General features: G+C 44.9%; 1 protein-coding gene across 4 annotated transcripts in view; it reads left to right on the forward strand.

Annotated features, from left to right (window-relative positions):
- The window catches only part of CD82 (CD82 molecule), a 39483-nt gene that overhangs the window by 15450 nt on the left and 8123 nt on the right, over window positions 1–15910 (forward strand). For all 4 annotated transcript variants that reach the window (XM_085580247.1, XM_085580248.1, XM_021533228.3 and 1 more), the window contains exons 2-5: window positions 3979–4060; window positions 9620–9692; window positions 13115–13239; window positions 14350–14424. In XM_085580247.1, coding sequence (XP_085436373.1) covers window positions 3998–4060; window positions 9620–9692; window positions 13115–13239; window positions 14350–14424 — 336 coding nt within the window. In that variant the 5' untranslated portion in view covers window positions 3979–3997. The remainder of the gene's footprint in view (window positions 1–3978; window positions 4061–9619; window positions 9693–13114; window positions 13240–14349; window positions 14425–15910) is intronic.

Genomic DNA, 15910 nt, shown 5'->3' on the forward strand with positions numbered 1-15910 from the left:
GCTGCAGAGGAGGGCTGAACCCTTCCCAGCAGAGCTGTGTGGCCCAGGCATGTACAGAACTAGCCTGGACCAAATAGCATGAACTTCACTGAGCACCAAGCATGCAGTGCTTGCTGGGTGAGGCAGTACAGGATCTAATTGGATAGAGCAGAATTGCAATTAAAAATTAACTTAGCCTCTCTGCCCCTTGACTGATGTGGTTATAATGGCTGTACATGAATTTTCCCCTTCCTGCTTCTGTAGCCAATGGTGGAGTCAGGAGGCAGAGGTATTCAACTATCCCCGTATCACCTTTCCTTCTCTGGGGTCACCTTTTACAGGACTGGGACAGGGAGTTTCACAGGCTCCTGTGACAAAAAGAAGTTAATCTCTGAGCTGTGATGGGACTCCTCTGCAGTTGCTAACAAAGCAGGCCTCTGTCTGCACCTCATCAGGCACACATGTCCTGGATTTTATGTTCCTGCTCCGCATACAGGTCTTGCTGTCATTGCTGTTGCTGGCAGAATGATGGGCCTAGAGGTCATGGAGGGGACAGGAAGTCATCCCCTGATGTCAGTCTAGGCTGTGAAGACTTTCCATTCCTTCCTGGTAGGAAATCTCTGATCAATTGATGCCTTCCTGGTATTAGTTCTCCCTTCAGGTTTGAACCTTGGGCTAAGAAACACCCTGAATCAACTTCACAGCAGCTGACCAGGCTGTGTCGTCAGCCAAGTTTTTATGGCAGCAGTGCCTCAAAGCAACACACTGCATAAATAATCCTGCATATCTTTACAAGAAGGAGAATGAGAGGCTGGAAGAAATGCCATTCTGCAAGCTGATAGTGTCTTATGAAATCCTCTACAGAGCTGGCATCAATCTGGAGAATGACAGGGAAAAATTGGATGTGTACTTTCAGGATTATTGAAAAGAGTGGGTGTTGCTGCTTGGGGATGAAAATTCAAATGTCAAAGCAGTAGGAGTGGAGAGGGAGAGGAAAAAACAAATAATTGTGGACAATCAGTGGAATTTGAAAGTTGCAGACTTCATGTATTTAACCTTGCATGCATTGCTGCAAGACATTAAGGCTCAAAACTTGACCAACTTCAGAAGGCAAATTTCAGCTTTTACTGCAGCACTAGCTATGGTACTTAAGTTTTCTTTTTGCTGCTGAGTGGCATTTGGATATGCCTGGTTGTGCTAACTCCAAGCTCATCTGCTTCCAAACCTGACCTATCTGAAATTTTCTTGAGCTTCTGCTTCTACTGTGTGATAGTGTTGCTAGTCTTATGACTGTGCAATTTCAGAAGATGGAGTTTTGAGGAGTTTCGTTGATGTAGTGGACAAAAGTTAATTTGCAAAGAATGGAAAGCTAAGAAATCTGTAATATTTCAGTGGAGCTCTAAAGTATCTGAAAAGCTCAAAGCAAAACCTTAGGACCCTTTTTCTCATCTGACATGAAAACTGTACTTTGAATTACTTTATAGCTAGGAGCTATGAAAGAGATTGTCCTGTGGCAAGAAGGGAATGGTGCATAATGCTGCAATGCACAGTTGGGATTTGATGTTTGTTTTGGGGTTGTATTTGGAATAAATATTGAAGATGGTATGCCTTTAACAAATGAATAGAAGAGCCCTGAAAGCAGTATTTTTTAAATTTTTATTACCTCAGGCATATCTTCTTCCTCAGTAAACTTGCTTTGCTGTTTAATTAGCTGAAATAACTTTTATAAAGGTCTTAACAGCTTTGCAAATCTGTTTTCTTGATAAATCAAAACAATGTGAGCAGAGTTTAAATAGGCAGCATGTGGCTTTTAGTGCTAGAAAGCAAGTCAGTGAATACTGTGACTTGCCCCTCCAGTTTGAAAATTAGGAGGATTGCACCTGGGGTCAGATGTCTAAAGGTAACAAGTCCAGTGCATTATGAAGGAAGTTGTTACCTTAGCTTAGTTCTTGTCTAGGTTACAGAAGAGAAAAACATCTGTAACTCCCACAAGAGAAATTCATCATCACCCAGGGATCTGGCTGCCTTTGCGTTCTGGTTAGGTTGCCAGGCTCCGATTTGTGATCCTATTAAGAGGAGATGTGTTCATGGTGAAGCCAGGAAGCAAGCCAGCTGGATGGGAAAATTCACATCCTAGTTATTTTCTCCAAGGGCAGCCTTAGGTGTTGGTACTTTCCAGGACTAGTGGCCTGAGAGAACGTTTCTCCTGCAGAGGAAAGGAAGAATTCTGCTAAGAGAGACCCTTGATTCACTTTTCCTAGGTTGGTAGTGATGCAGCTGTTGTGCAGTGCATCTGTGCTGGAACAGAACTAACTCATGGTGATGACTGCACTGAGGAGCCTTAAAAATGGGAATGCTGTGTGTTTGATATTTGGTATACATATGGACCAGAAACTATTACAGGACTTTTCTATGGCTTGTTTGAAGGACCTACTTTTGAGTGCAGCTGTCTTTATGCCTCTGACATGAGGAGTTAACTGAAGAAAAACGGACTGAGATGTTGCTAACCTGGCTGTGCAGTAAGAGCTCCTTAGGTGCAATGACTGCTATCAGGCGAGGTTTGAAACCGGCCTGTAGCACAGCTGGCTGACATTTCATATCTCTGCTGTTTCTCATCTCAATAACAGCTTGCTAGGTTCTGTGCAGTGATGAGCTTAGCACAGTCTCCAGCCATGGCATTCCTTGAAGTTAGAGCAGTGGCTTGAGCCTCAGAGTGCAGTCTTGTGGTCTCTCCTGATAGTTTTAGGGTGACCATTGCTTGTTGGGAAGGCTAGCCAGTTATAACAAGGCCCACATACCAGTTTAGCTCCAGGGTTAACCTAAATATTTAATAGGATTAAGCGAAAGCCTTTGATTGAAACAAAAGAACGGACTGAGCTCTGGTGATCCTTGGTACACTGAGGCTGACGGCGCAGAACCTTGCTGACCTTGCTCTCTCTTAGGGCTGTTTCTTCCCAGGCCAGGCTGGTGACCTCAGCCTGTTATTGCTCTTCCTCTGACTGGTGGTTCTTAAAGTGGCATGGTATGTTTGTAGCAAGGAGCTTGATAGAGCAAATTTTGAGGAACTTAGAAGTTCTCTGTTTTATGTAGGAAGCAACTAAATCTAGGCTGGGAAGGAGAAGCAGACAGAACCACAGAATGGTTGGAAGGGAGCACTGTGGTCATCTGGTCCAACCTCCCTGTTCAAGTAGGGTCATCCAAGAGCATGACACAGGATTGCATCCAGATGGTTCTTGAATATCTCCAGTGATGGAGACTCCATACCCTCTCTGGGCAGTGTGTTCTGGTGTGTGGTCACATGCACAGCAAAAGTGTTCTTCCTCATGTTCAGGTGCAACTTCCTATGCATGTTTCTGCCTGTTGCCTCTTGTCCTGTTGCTTGGCACCACTAGGCAGAGCCTGGTTCATCCTGTAACACCCTCTCTTCAGATACTGACAGACATTGATGAGGTCCCCTCTCAGTCATCTCTTCTCTAGGCTGAGATTTTACTCTCACAGCTTGTCATTATAAGAGAGGGGCTCCATGCCCTTAATAATCTCTGTTGCCTTTAATAATCTGTTTAATAATCTGTGTTGCTCCAGAAGCTACATGCTTTTTCTGCTACATAATTTTATTGCTGTCAGGGAATTGAAGTAGCTTGCATCACTTTTCAGCACCAGGAGTAGTAGCTAGGGTTGGTGTTTTGCTTGATGCTACTATTGCAGAGTCCATGTAAATAGTGATGGAATTAGCAGTGTATTTGTGATTAAATCTCTTCTGTAACTGCTGATAGCTCTGTGTCACTTTCCAGAAGATCTTGGCAGCAGTGACTGTAGTGTGTTGCTGCTGTCCTGTTTTACTGTCCTGAAAAGGCAACTCTGGTGTTCTGTGCTGTCTGTGCATGTGCTCTGAGGTCCACCAGATGACCCAGAGCTCTGCGCAGGGTAAGGGTGTTGCTCTGAAGCTACCTAGAGGATCTGTGTGTAACATAACTCCTTGTTTCTCTGCTTTCCCCTTAGGTCCTGTAAGTGAAAGAAGATGGGGTCTGGCTGCCTAAAAGTCACCAAGTACTTCCTCTTCCTTTTTAATCTTCTGTTCCTTGTAAGTATTTTGAGCATCTGTGGAGTAAGAAGGAAGGCTTGGACCAAAGTTAGCTAGAAGATATTTTTTTTCTGGATGTTGGCCTAATGTGTTCCTTTAATAAAATGGTCACAGTTTTGGAAGGATGGAGAGGACCCCTGAATTTGGGGGATGTCAGAGCTGCTGTGTTTGTCTCAGGTATGCCAAGCAGCTCTACTCTCAGTAGCCACCTGCTGCCTCCAGTGCACACAGCTCCATTCGTGCACTGGGAAGGGAAAGCAGGATGTGGAGTTGTGTTATTGCATGTTTTATCATTTTGCAATGTAATGGTTCGTTCCCATGTACCCCCATATTCAACTTGGTTTGTCCCTAGTTTTCCTGCCTTACCCAAGTGTCAATCCTCCCCCAAAGTGCTCAGTCATTCCCTTGTCCCCTCCCAGGTGCCCTGTCCATCACTCGGTATCCCTTCCCATACATCCAGAACCTTCCATCCTAGGTGCCGGGTGATTGGATAGGGGCCTGGGGCCCCGCCCATCTCCATCCCTCATTGGTTCCCATATGTGTCCATCTATACAAGAGCCACTCCCCTTTGTGCTCCCATTGGCTGACCGAGTCACCTCCCTCTCAGTATATAAGATGCTGCAAGCGCCGTGCTGGTGCTCTTGTTAGCTGGCATTATTCAGGTGGTGTTGGGCTCTGCTGGGCTACAATAACCTTTGGATTCAGCCCCTAACAAGAGACTCTCTTCTTTGCTATGCTGTGGGATTCAGCTGCGCCTGTCAGACCCACAGAGCACTCTCCAAAGCCCTGCTGGGCTCAGCAGAGGGTGCTTCCATTTGCCCTTCTTGCCCCATTGGAGAGCTAGCTGGGGCAGAAAGGGACTGAGGACGGAGACTGGGGGCAAGAGCACGGCAGCAGGAGTTATGGGTTCTTTCTGGAAGGAGAGTAGTTGTAACTACTTTCTCTGACACATCTGGAGCAGCAGCTGAACTGTCCCTGAGCAGCAGAGCTACAAAACTGTCAAGTAATGGCAGTGCCCTCTTAAATAGGCCAGCCTGGCTTCAAAGAACAAGTCTAATTTTGTTTGAGTCCCAATGGCTGGTTTTGATTTGTGACAAGATGAATTAGTCCAAGTCTCCTGTTTGAAATGGGGTTGGGGAGGTGGGGGAGACTGGGACAGGCTTGTCTGGGGAAATAAAACAGCCCACTGGGTGCAGTTATTTTCAAGTGAGAGCCTTAGCAAAAGACTAACTCCTTTTGGAACAGATTGGGTCTGGGAGGGCCACACACGTTCTTGGATGCATCTTTCTGCTGCCTAGATGTTGTGTGTCCTGTGGGCAGTGATGGTACTGTTGGTGATGCCTTCTTGCAGTGGAATGGTGTGGTGGGGAAGTGCAAGGTTTCATCTTTCCACATGTCAGCAGGAAAATGGCCTGTCTCATATCAGTATTCTTTGTGCAGTGTGTAAGGAAAAGGAGGGGTCAGGCTGGGAGAGAAGGGTGGGAAGTGAATCATTATAAGGTGAGTGCTGCTTTCTGGTCTCTGTCCCTGCACACAGCTTCACTCCTGCTTCCTGCATGACTGCACTGTGCTGGAAGCACATAGGATGAACTTGAGGCACATCTGGATTGGGTTTCCCTTGGCTTACTGTGCTTGCTTTTTGCTCTCTGAAGAAGTGATAAATTTTAAGTGGCATATAACTACCAGTCTACCCTGGGAAGCAGAGCTGTATTTGTTAAGACAGTGTTTGAGTCTTTCTGAAGTCCAGTATCTGGCCACTATCTAGTTTTCCTTAATCCTCAAACCTCAGTCTGACTTCATTAGCTAATCTTTGTGTGGAGAAAGTTCTCTTCAAGAAAGCCAGTCTAGCATATAGGAAAGGAGGAAGATGACTGTAGGGAAAGCTGGTCCTTTCCAACAGATGACAGCCTGAAATATTGCTGTACCTTATAACACTGTCACTGTTTTTGCTGTATGCTGTCTATGGTCATTGTGGCATCTTTAGTCCATGCTGCCTTTCTCTTCCTCCCCTGCTGAGCCAGTCATGGTTGCAGGTAGCCTGTGGGGAGAGATATGCTCTTGGGAGGCAGAGTTGAACTGCTTTGTTGGGCTGACCCACATCCACGCTACACTTTCGTGTATTTTGCAAGACTGTGAGGATGGCAGGTGCTGAATCCCTCCAGTTTGAGTATTCCTGTCTGGGTGGCGAGTGATTGGAAGTAGCTGTTCTTTGTCTTGTGCACACCTTGCTCTGAGTCAACTCCTGTAGTGTAGCATCCAGCCCCTCCCTCTTGTGGAAAGCTGGTCTGATTCACTGAGGTGGACCTGGAGAGTAAGAACTTTAGGGTTGGATGTATTGTGAGAAGGTCTGTGCTGACTAAAGGGAGAAGGTGCTTTAGATGAGCTCTTTAACTCTACTGTACAGCGCAGACATTGTCTTCCCCTTGAACTGCTCTGTCAAAGTGAGGTATCCAAAGCCACTGTGTTCTGGCTGAGCTTGATTCTCCTCTGGAGCAAAGATTTTGAGTATGCTTCTGTCTTGTCTTTTTGCATGTGCCAGATGTTGAGGAAGGTGGCATACGTTACTCTCTCCATCTCATAGGAAGTAGGTGACCTGAGATGTTTTTCCGTTATTGTTGTTCAAAGTCTGAACTGGGGAGAGTGAATTGTTGTTCAAGGTCTGAGTTGGTGATTCTTGAGCTTATGCAGTGTGGTAGAGCTATATTGATCTAGCAGAGAAACTGCTTGTATTGGGTTGCTGTGAGCTGTCAGTACAGACAGGTTTTGAATGCCTTGTGCTGGTTTCCTGAAGCTGTTGTGAGGAGAGTGCTTGAGCAAAGGTGAGCACCAATGCTGCTGACAGAGCCCTGTGTCTGCTCTGGACCTTGAGCTGAGCCTATGTGATTGCACGCCATGTAGGCCAGCCCTTGCTGGTTAAAAGTGTGTTCTTCAGTCTTGCTGATGGCTGAAGCCTTTTGAGGCATGCTGGTGACTCTTTTTAGAAATTAGTCATTGAAATAGCATTTCTCTACAGCTCAAGACCTGTGAGAAGGTCGCTTGCTACAGCTGAAGTAGTTCAGGGACTTAGTGGTATTTTGCAGTCTTGGAGTTTTACTTCAGGGAGGGGTTTGACCTGCTTTGGTTGAAGGGAAGAAGGTTACTTGGACTGATTGCTAGAAAAGATACCAGATAAGATTGGAGTATAATCTTAGTTTCCTAATCAGAATTTAACATGTCTGCCTCCTTGGCTAGCAGGCACGTGCTGCAGCACATGCTTCTCCTTAAAGGGAAGACAGCTCTGCAAGACAAGTTTAATAGTCTCTGGAAACTATTTGTGTGGAATATATAACTGTCCTGCTTCTAATCCTTCAGTAAGTGCAGCAGAAGGCTGCTACCTAAAGCAAAGCCTGGAGTTTTAGAGCCTTTCTGTTGACCCTTGTGCCAGGTTCAGTGTTACATCACCCAATCTGAGCATGAAGGAAAGCAGTGCTGAGGAAAGAAAGCTGGGAACCCCCAGCTGCTCTTTCCAGCAAGATGAGTCAGCTTCATCACAGCTTAGATTTTCCAAACCCCTCTTGACTACCTCTCTATGGGGAACTGCTGACCCTGTAATGAGGGATCTGCATTCTTCTGGCTTAGGTGTAGAAGGACATTTTGCTGAAACTGGGGTGAAACCTCCACCCCGCAGGGAGGAGGGGAGACATCTGTTCCCCACTTCAGAAGTTTACAGCAGTGGAACAGAGGAATTAAACTACATGGAAAGCAGATGTGATTCCTTCTATGGAAGGTCTGAAGCCAAGCCAGTTGCAGAAACAGCCTTGCTATGCAATGCAAACTCCTGAAGATGCTAAGCAGAGGTATTATCCTGCTAAGAAGTAAATACACTCTTGTTAATGGGACAGTGTTTTCTCCTTGCCTGTAGTTATTGTCTCCCTGCCATCCCCTTGTAGTGTTTTCCATAGCAGCTCCTGGCAAATGCACAAGTTGTGGACTGGAGCAAAGATCAGAGTGAAAACAGGCCTTGGATGATCTGAGCACCTCATAACAAATTACTTCCCAGGAACTCTGCTCAGCAGCCCTTCTGTGTTTTGTCAGCAACAGCAAAACTTAGGTGACATATCAGGGTCAGTGAACCAAAAGGGATGTCACATACAGCCCAGTTAGCATCTGCTAAAACAAATGTTTTTTTAAAACTATAGTTGAAATACGAGACTGCCTTAAACTGTCAGTTCAACAGTTCTTGGTACTACCAAGTTTGAGAGGAATTTTTTAGGTGTCACAGCTGTTGCATGTTCAGTGTGCCTTTCTAGCTTGATCAGCAGACTGAGGATTGTGGGCAGCATGTTGGGACATTAGACAAAGGGGAATTCTTTTTTTCTGGGATACAGCAGCTACATGCTTTCTGTAGCTGAGTCAGTATGCTTCGTAGAGGGGAACTTGCTTGATGACTTTCTGATGCTGTCCCCAGAGCTAACTACATGATGCACCTTCTGCCAAGACAGGAAAGCTTGCAAGCAGCTTATTTCAGACTGTGGCTTTATCTTTGTTCAGAAAAGCTTCTTTGTATGAGCAGCTGAAGCCTAGTAAACTTTCAAAGTGTGGAGCCAATGCCTGTCCATACAACCCTCTCTGCCAGCTTGCTTTGGCTGGTGGCTTGGCATTTTCCATGTCTCCCAAGTATTAAAACGTTATATAATGAAGCACAGAATTGCAATCTCTCTTTGGCCCTGTTTGTTTATTTCACTTCATCCTATCTTGAAATCCTGCTGATGTGAGGACAGCTGCTTGCAGTTGACTTGCAATTCTTGTCCACTCCTTGTTTCTTCAAAGCCTATTTTGGACCTTTGCACAAGTGTTTTCCAGTCTTAGTTGGCTGAACAGAAAAAGTTTCAGTTTCTTATCAAACCTGAAGATTTGCTGATGCATGAAGGCTAAAACAGAGCATGCTTCCCCCCAACTTTCAAAGTGAGATGGGGAAATGTATGCATTTCTTGGCTACTGAATTCAGTGTCTGGATTCAGCTGAGTCCTACAGGGACCTATCGCTCTACTAATCCTTGCCCTACATAAGACTGTGTGGTGAGCAAGGCAGAGGCCATGGCTAATGTTTCATAACTCTTGACTCTGCTGAGGCTCAGGTGTTCTGCCAGAAAGTAGGGACCAAGCTTCTTGGGTTTCTTTATTTTAAAAAATATTTTAAATCCTGTGTTTGTCTTTCCTTGGTTCTTCACAGAAGCAATGCACTTACCTTTCACTTCTGACAACAATGTTCTAGCAGCAGGATGTCTCTTCCTCAAACTGTTTTGAATGTCCTCCTATACAATGTTATGTACTATTAAAATACTGTGTGAAAAGTTGCCAAGCAGATCCTGGGGCTCCTGTGCAGTTGGCTGAGACATTCTTCCTGGAGTTGTGCTAATCCTGTTTACTCTGGGAGGAGTACCATAGGGGAGATGGGTGGGAACAGCAAAGGAATGATTGTATTTAAACTGGAAGTATGGATAATAGTGACTGCCTCCTCTTATTTATCTAAGCTTATAACTTACACAAAACCATGTATGTTTTGTTCTTGCTCTTTCAGATCCTGGGTGCTGTGATCCTGGGATTTGGAATATGGATTCTGGCCGACAAAACGAGTTTCATTGCAGTTCTACGTAAGACTGTATTTCATCTTCCTTCTTTTTCTAAATTGGCTCTGTTTCTGAATTGGCTCTATTCTGGGACTGTGTTTGACCATGGTGTTGTCTAGGAACAGCAATACTTCTGTGCAGTCTGTCGTAGCATACTTTTGCTATGGTCTGTAGCCTGAGCAGTAACATGGTGTTTAGCAAGATGGGATTGTTATCAGGGACACAGTGAAAAGCAGCAGCCCTGGAGACACAGCATTCCTTAGTCTTGTTTATTGAAACACCAGGGTCAGACTGCATGAGACTACTCCTCTTCAACCAACAATCCAAATATTTCGTCTTAAACACAGGGGCTAGTATTTCATCCTGTTTTCATTGCATGCTTTGTGTTTTCACAACAATTTCCTTATTACCATAATGTGCAAAGGTCCCCAATGCCTTAATGCCGTTTTGCTGTGAGTTCTTCACTGCTTTCTTTCTGTAATGATCTATTTCAATTTAAATGTTTTAAATGCCAAAGAAAGTAAGTACCTGGTTTTATTGCTGCTTCATGTACATTGAAAGGAGATTATATGTTTGTTGCTAAGCAGTAGAGGACGCAGACTTGGTGGGGGGGAGGGTGTGTGAAGTGCTTTGACTGCTAAAACATCCTCTTGATTATGCTTGATGAGACTTACCATGGGCATCAGAAGTGTTCTGTTTTGTGCAAGGGGCTTAGCTTTCTTTCCCTAAAGTCAGCCACAAACTTTGACTTGAGTCTTAACCAAGGGTCTGCTTTCTGCAAAAACCAAAAAGTGAGCTGGCTTAGCAGAATCTGGACTTCAGAGGACTGTAAGTGGGCTTTCAGCAAATGAGTATCTCAGCTCTTTCACAATCTCTGCTTCCTTTGAACTCTTTCATAGAAACACTTCAAACTTTTCTGCTTGGTGGCTCTGGTTACTTGTTTTCACTACCTTGAGAATTGCTGAGTTGGGCACCAGCTTCAGACAGTGCAGGAGGGCTGCCTGCATGTGGGGAGTGAACACTAATGGTGTTCATAAGCCCTGTTCCCAGCTACACTGATTCTGCAAAGGGCTTTATCTCCCATGTCCTGCTGAGCACTCTGACCTGGTTGGAAAGGTGCTGGATGGAGAAGATACCCCTGCTAATACCACACATGCAGATGCTGCTCCTTACTCTGCTATTGTGCTGTGTGGCATCTGGCTTGCTACTGCAGTACTAGAACATCAAGAAGCACAGCAAGGGGTGTTGGTTAATAAAGTGGGGGCATGAGCAGAAGCAGTGCATGCAGCCTAAATGGAGCCTATCATGGCCTGGCTGTTTGCAGTACCCCTCACAGTCTGGGGTGTGCTTAGTACCAGTGGCTCAGCAGCTGATTCCCTCAGGTTGAAGGGTGTTACTGCCACTTGTGGAGGGAGAAGTCCCTGAACTTAGCTGTTTCTTCCCATGTACTCGGAATCTCTGCTAACAGAGCATTTAAGAATTTAGTTTGCTTCCTGGAGATTTCCAGTATCAGCTCTCTCCCTGCCCCCTCACTTCCTTTCCCATGCCTTGCCCCTCTTTCCCTCTGCTTTAGTAACCTAGGCATCAGGGAGGGCACCCGGCTGCTGCCAAAGGAGCCTGTTGTACTTGCTTGGCTGCCTGCCCAGCGCAGGGAAAAACACGGAGTGACGGCAAGCAAGCCGGAGTTGAATGCTCTCAGGGCCTTCGTCTGCAAGACAAGACTATTGCAGATGAGAACTGTGAGTGTAGCTCTTGTCCCCTGACACTGTCAATTCTCCAATGGGCTTTTGAGTTTGAAGTACCTTTCTCTTCTTCTAATGGGAACTTGACCTTGTCCCCTGACACTATCAATTCTCCAAGGGGCTTTTGAGTTGGAAGTACCTTTTTCTTCTTCTAATGGGAACTTGACGAAGCAGCTGCTTTCCAGCACTGTGGACGTGCTGCAACCTGGGCACTTGAACACTGACTTGCATGATAGCAGAGCTGATTTTGAGGGAGGGAATAGGGTAGATTTGTGAAGGCCACTCCTGTAAGGCTGCTGCTCCAGTAAATGCTTTGCAGTATCAGCGTGTAACCTGCACAGCAAGAGTCACAGGACTGGTGAGGAAGCAGGATCCTGGGGTTTGTGGCATATGTCCAGCCAGGGAGAGCTGGCTGCAGTGACCTGTGTGGCAAGTGGATCTGCTTCACTTCTTGATAACTGAGCTTTCTTCTGTTCAGCATGTTTTAGGGAAAAAAGTTTGGAAGCTGGTGGCTTGTGCCAGGTATCAGAAGCAGGGGGAAGTATATATTAGAGGGGGAGAGTATCAGTCTGGACTTGATTATTCTCCTTTAACATATTTCAGGAGGAGCTCAGAGGAAGTTTGCCTCCTGAGACTTCCTTAGATCAGGAAACTAAATGCTGAGCTCTAAAAATGTTATTTTCATTAATCACTGGACATCCAGAATTCCCCTACATTCTGTAGCTTGCAGATATAGGAATGTCTCTTAGTGATAAATGAGGTTTCTAGTTATTGTTTCTAGACAGAGTAGCTCTTCAAATTTTGTGCTGTAATGCAAGAAATAGTCAGCTGACCAACTCAAATGTAAGAGATTTTCTTCTGTTGCTTGCAGTACTAAATGCTGAGGGGAGAGAGCTGACATTACCAGCATGTCTGAAATAATCTGACCTAAACTTGAAAAACCTTTGAGCATTCAAAAGCACAGACATTTGAAACAATAGCAGGGGATATCTAGGAGGATTTGTAAAAGTAGCTAATTTGAGTGTTATATCTGTTTTGATCCTGGAATAGCATCTGTTTGCAGGGTGTCATGCACAGGTGCTGAAGCAGCCTGTGGTAAGAACCTGGCCACAAGCCATTCAACCCAGATTTGCTAAGTATCCTGTCGCATCATCTGTACTCAACACTAGCTGTAGCTTGTTGCATGTTTCAGTCCATAGAGTTGGTTTGTCCCAGTGTTGACTGCAAGTGGATAAGTGAAAAGGAATGGCTACGACAAGAAATAGCCTTTTCACTTTGAAGCACTATCTAAAAAGGAGGTTTAGGACTTGGAAGAAAGTTTCCCTGAAGATAGCAAAGGGAATTGAAGCAAACAGACAGTAGTTATAGATTAGATCATCTTTTATATTACTGTTACTTGATGTACATTCATGAGGGAGTAGAATTCCAGTAAGGAGATAACTTTCTTAAAACAAAATTCTTCTGTTTGAAGTGACCTTGAGTCTTCCATACTCTGGAGACCTGCAGGATGGCTTTTAAGTCTACTTTCATCTACTTTCCTCATACAGAAGCATTTATCTGTCACCGTGTTAGGCATACAACTGTGCAGCCTGTTTGGAGCAGACAGACAATCATCACTAGATATGGAGACGTTTCTATAATTGGTGATGGCAGACATATTTTTTTGTCAGTAACTAATGTTGTTCCCTTTCCTGGCTCCTACAGAGATGTCATCTCCCTCCCTGAAGACTGGTGCATACATCCTCATCGGTGTTGGGGCTCTTACCATGCTGATGGGGTTCCTGGGCTGTCTTGGAGCTGTCAATGAAATCCGATGTCTCTTGGGTCTGGTGAGAGTATTCATGCCTGTTTTAGAGCCAACCTTGAATACATCTCCTGCAAAATATCTGTTGGATTGTAGATGGGGTTTTGGTCTCCTGGGGATGTTATTTCTGCTAGGTCCACTTAGATCTAGTTCTTAATTTGCACACATTAAATTCTCCAGCAGTCATCAGACTGAAGCAGAGCTTCTTAGGCATTACTGACAATGAGCTCAGAAGTGTGAATGAGAAAGGCTGTCACTGACACTTTCTGCACACAGTGGGTTGAGGACTACCAGCTGAGAAATGTACCCTGTCCCCCTCACCCTGACTTCTCAGTTGGTACTGTGCTCTCAGTGGTGGAAGAGCAATTTCCAAGGGCAGTGAAAGAAAAGGGTTAGAGTGACAGTGTCCTGCTACGTCACATCTGTGGAAAGTGCAAAAGTTGAGAGACCCAACTAGGAATGTATGTCAGGAACTCTCTTCAAGCAGTTCATCTATAGGAAGCTTTCTAGCCATGATCTATCCACCTCAGCCTGCTACATGACTCCATCTTATTCAGAGCACATAGGTATTGGAAACACAGTATGGCACATACTGTGTGTCCTGGTATTAGCAGCGTCTCCTTGTCTAGCAATAGTAGCTGCCACCATTTAAAGGCAACCTCAACAGTTTGCTGGTAAATCTTAAATTTAGGTCCTCAAATTAAATAGCATGTTTTTAAAGGGTAATTTATTTTTATTAAAAAATACATTAAAAGTTAGGTTTGCAAAATTGACTCTTTGTTTTCTGTTTTTGAGGTAGGCAGAGTCCAGCTGATTGATTGAGGCCAGAATGGTCTGTGAATGGAGTTGGATGTGGGAGAGAGTCCCAGTTGAGATGACACAAGCAGAGAGTGCATGTAAACCCTTTCCTTCCTGAAGGCTTTCTGTTGGCCTAATGGGAGAAGTCCTGAAGTGCACTGATCTGGCATTGGTCCCAGCCTTTTCCTGGGAAAGCATTGCTGGTAGCAGAGTTTGTCTGCAGGCAAAAAGGTGTTAGCTCATGTTGTGATTTCTCTTGTATATGAAATTTTATTAATTTTTTTATACAGACGTTTCTAAAGACTGACAGTGATCACCTATTGTTTTTTGTTTCCAGTACTTCACCTGCCTGATGGTAATCCTCTTAGCTCAGATTGCTGCTGCACTGGTCATCTACTTCCAGAAAGAAAAGGTAAGTCTTTGTTACTGTGCGTCTTTTCCTTGGTCTTGGCTTGGGAGAAGGGTGATACCTAGAAACTATTTCTTCCAAATTGGGCTATCCTGTTAGCAGGCATAACAGGATTCTCCTTTCCTCTACCCCAGCTCAATAGCTTTGCTGTTTGATTTTTCTGTGTCTGCCTCAATAGTGCTGCTTTCTCAAGAATTATGAAGCTTTATTTGGTATGCAGGCTTTATTTTCGGGTAGTGGAAACAGTAAGAAAAAAAAAAAAAGTCCTAAAATGCTCTAGACCACACCTTCTCTCGATCCTGCTGTAGACAGCTATTTGAGCATCTAGTAGCAGTGATTATACTACATGTTGCCATCCCTGGTGCCTTGAGGAGTTACCAACCTTTTTGACTGGTCTTCCTCCTTGTGCCATCTTGTTCTGTCCTTTCAGTCTTTCTGCATCTGGGAGTAGAACTCTTCTTGGAAGAGCTGTCCTCTTTCCCCAGGAGCAAACCCAAATATCTGATGATTACTATTCTACAGCTGGAGTTTAAAGCAAAGTGGTTTAATGTTTTGAAGTGGATCCCTTTGTCAGGAAGGCAGTTTCACAGTGGGTTTTCTAGAGCTCCAACATGCTTCGTAATGTAAAAGGGAGCTACCTGTTTTTGAGTTGCCTAAGTGCAATGCAACAATCCATCATGAGTATAGGTTCCCTGGCCAAGGAAATGCCTGATCAGGCCTTCAGCTACTTGAGAGCTAAAATGGGAGCCACATTTATGCAGTGGAAACAAGTTATAGCTGTGGGGTCACTATTGGCTTCTGGTACAAGTTGTGGGTAACTTGTATGGCTGTGCTTGCCTCTCCTAAGCTAGCTCCTTAGCTAGATGGTTACAGAAAGCAGAGCAGTTGAGGAAGTTATGGATGGGGCCTGGTGGAGAAGTTTGGGGCAGGGGGAAGGTGCCTGCCACCAGCATAATAAATGTAAGCTTTGTACTGTGGTGACTGAGCAGCTGTTGTCTGGGTTCCTTGCCAAATGTGGTGTGACTGTAGCTTGCTCTCTGGGCTGGCAGAAGCTGAAGGAGAAACTAAAACAGTGACTAAAACTGGAGTGTAAAGATAATTCTCAACAAACAGCTCTGACTAATGCAGATACGGAGGTGTGGGGATGGGCATTCCCCTGCAATGGGGAAATGTGACTTCACACCAGGAAATTCTGTACCTCTGTTAGCATTTCTCCTCCAGATGCCAATCTACTCTAGGAAACTCCGGCTTTTAAGCTGTAGCTCTTCATTTAAACCTCATCAGACCAGGGAGAGTTTAAAAGTGCTGGGGGTTGTTTTGCAGAGCTGTTGCAGCTGGCATGGCTGAGATCATCACTTTTAGAGACTGGGAGAATGGTCAGGGAAGCTGGGCTTTGAACACATGCTCCTGTTCAGTCCCTAATGAACAAAATTAATGGAAAAGCTCTTCTAGAGCCATTCTCTTTTCAGGGATCCTCCAAAGTACCTGC

This window comes from Lonchura striata, chromosome 5 (genome assembly GCF_050655825.1).
Source record: "Lonchura striata isolate lonStrDom1 chromosome 5, ASM5065582v1, whole genome shotgun sequence".
NCBI lineage: Eukaryota > Metazoa > Chordata > Aves > Passeriformes > Estrildidae > Lonchura > Lonchura striata.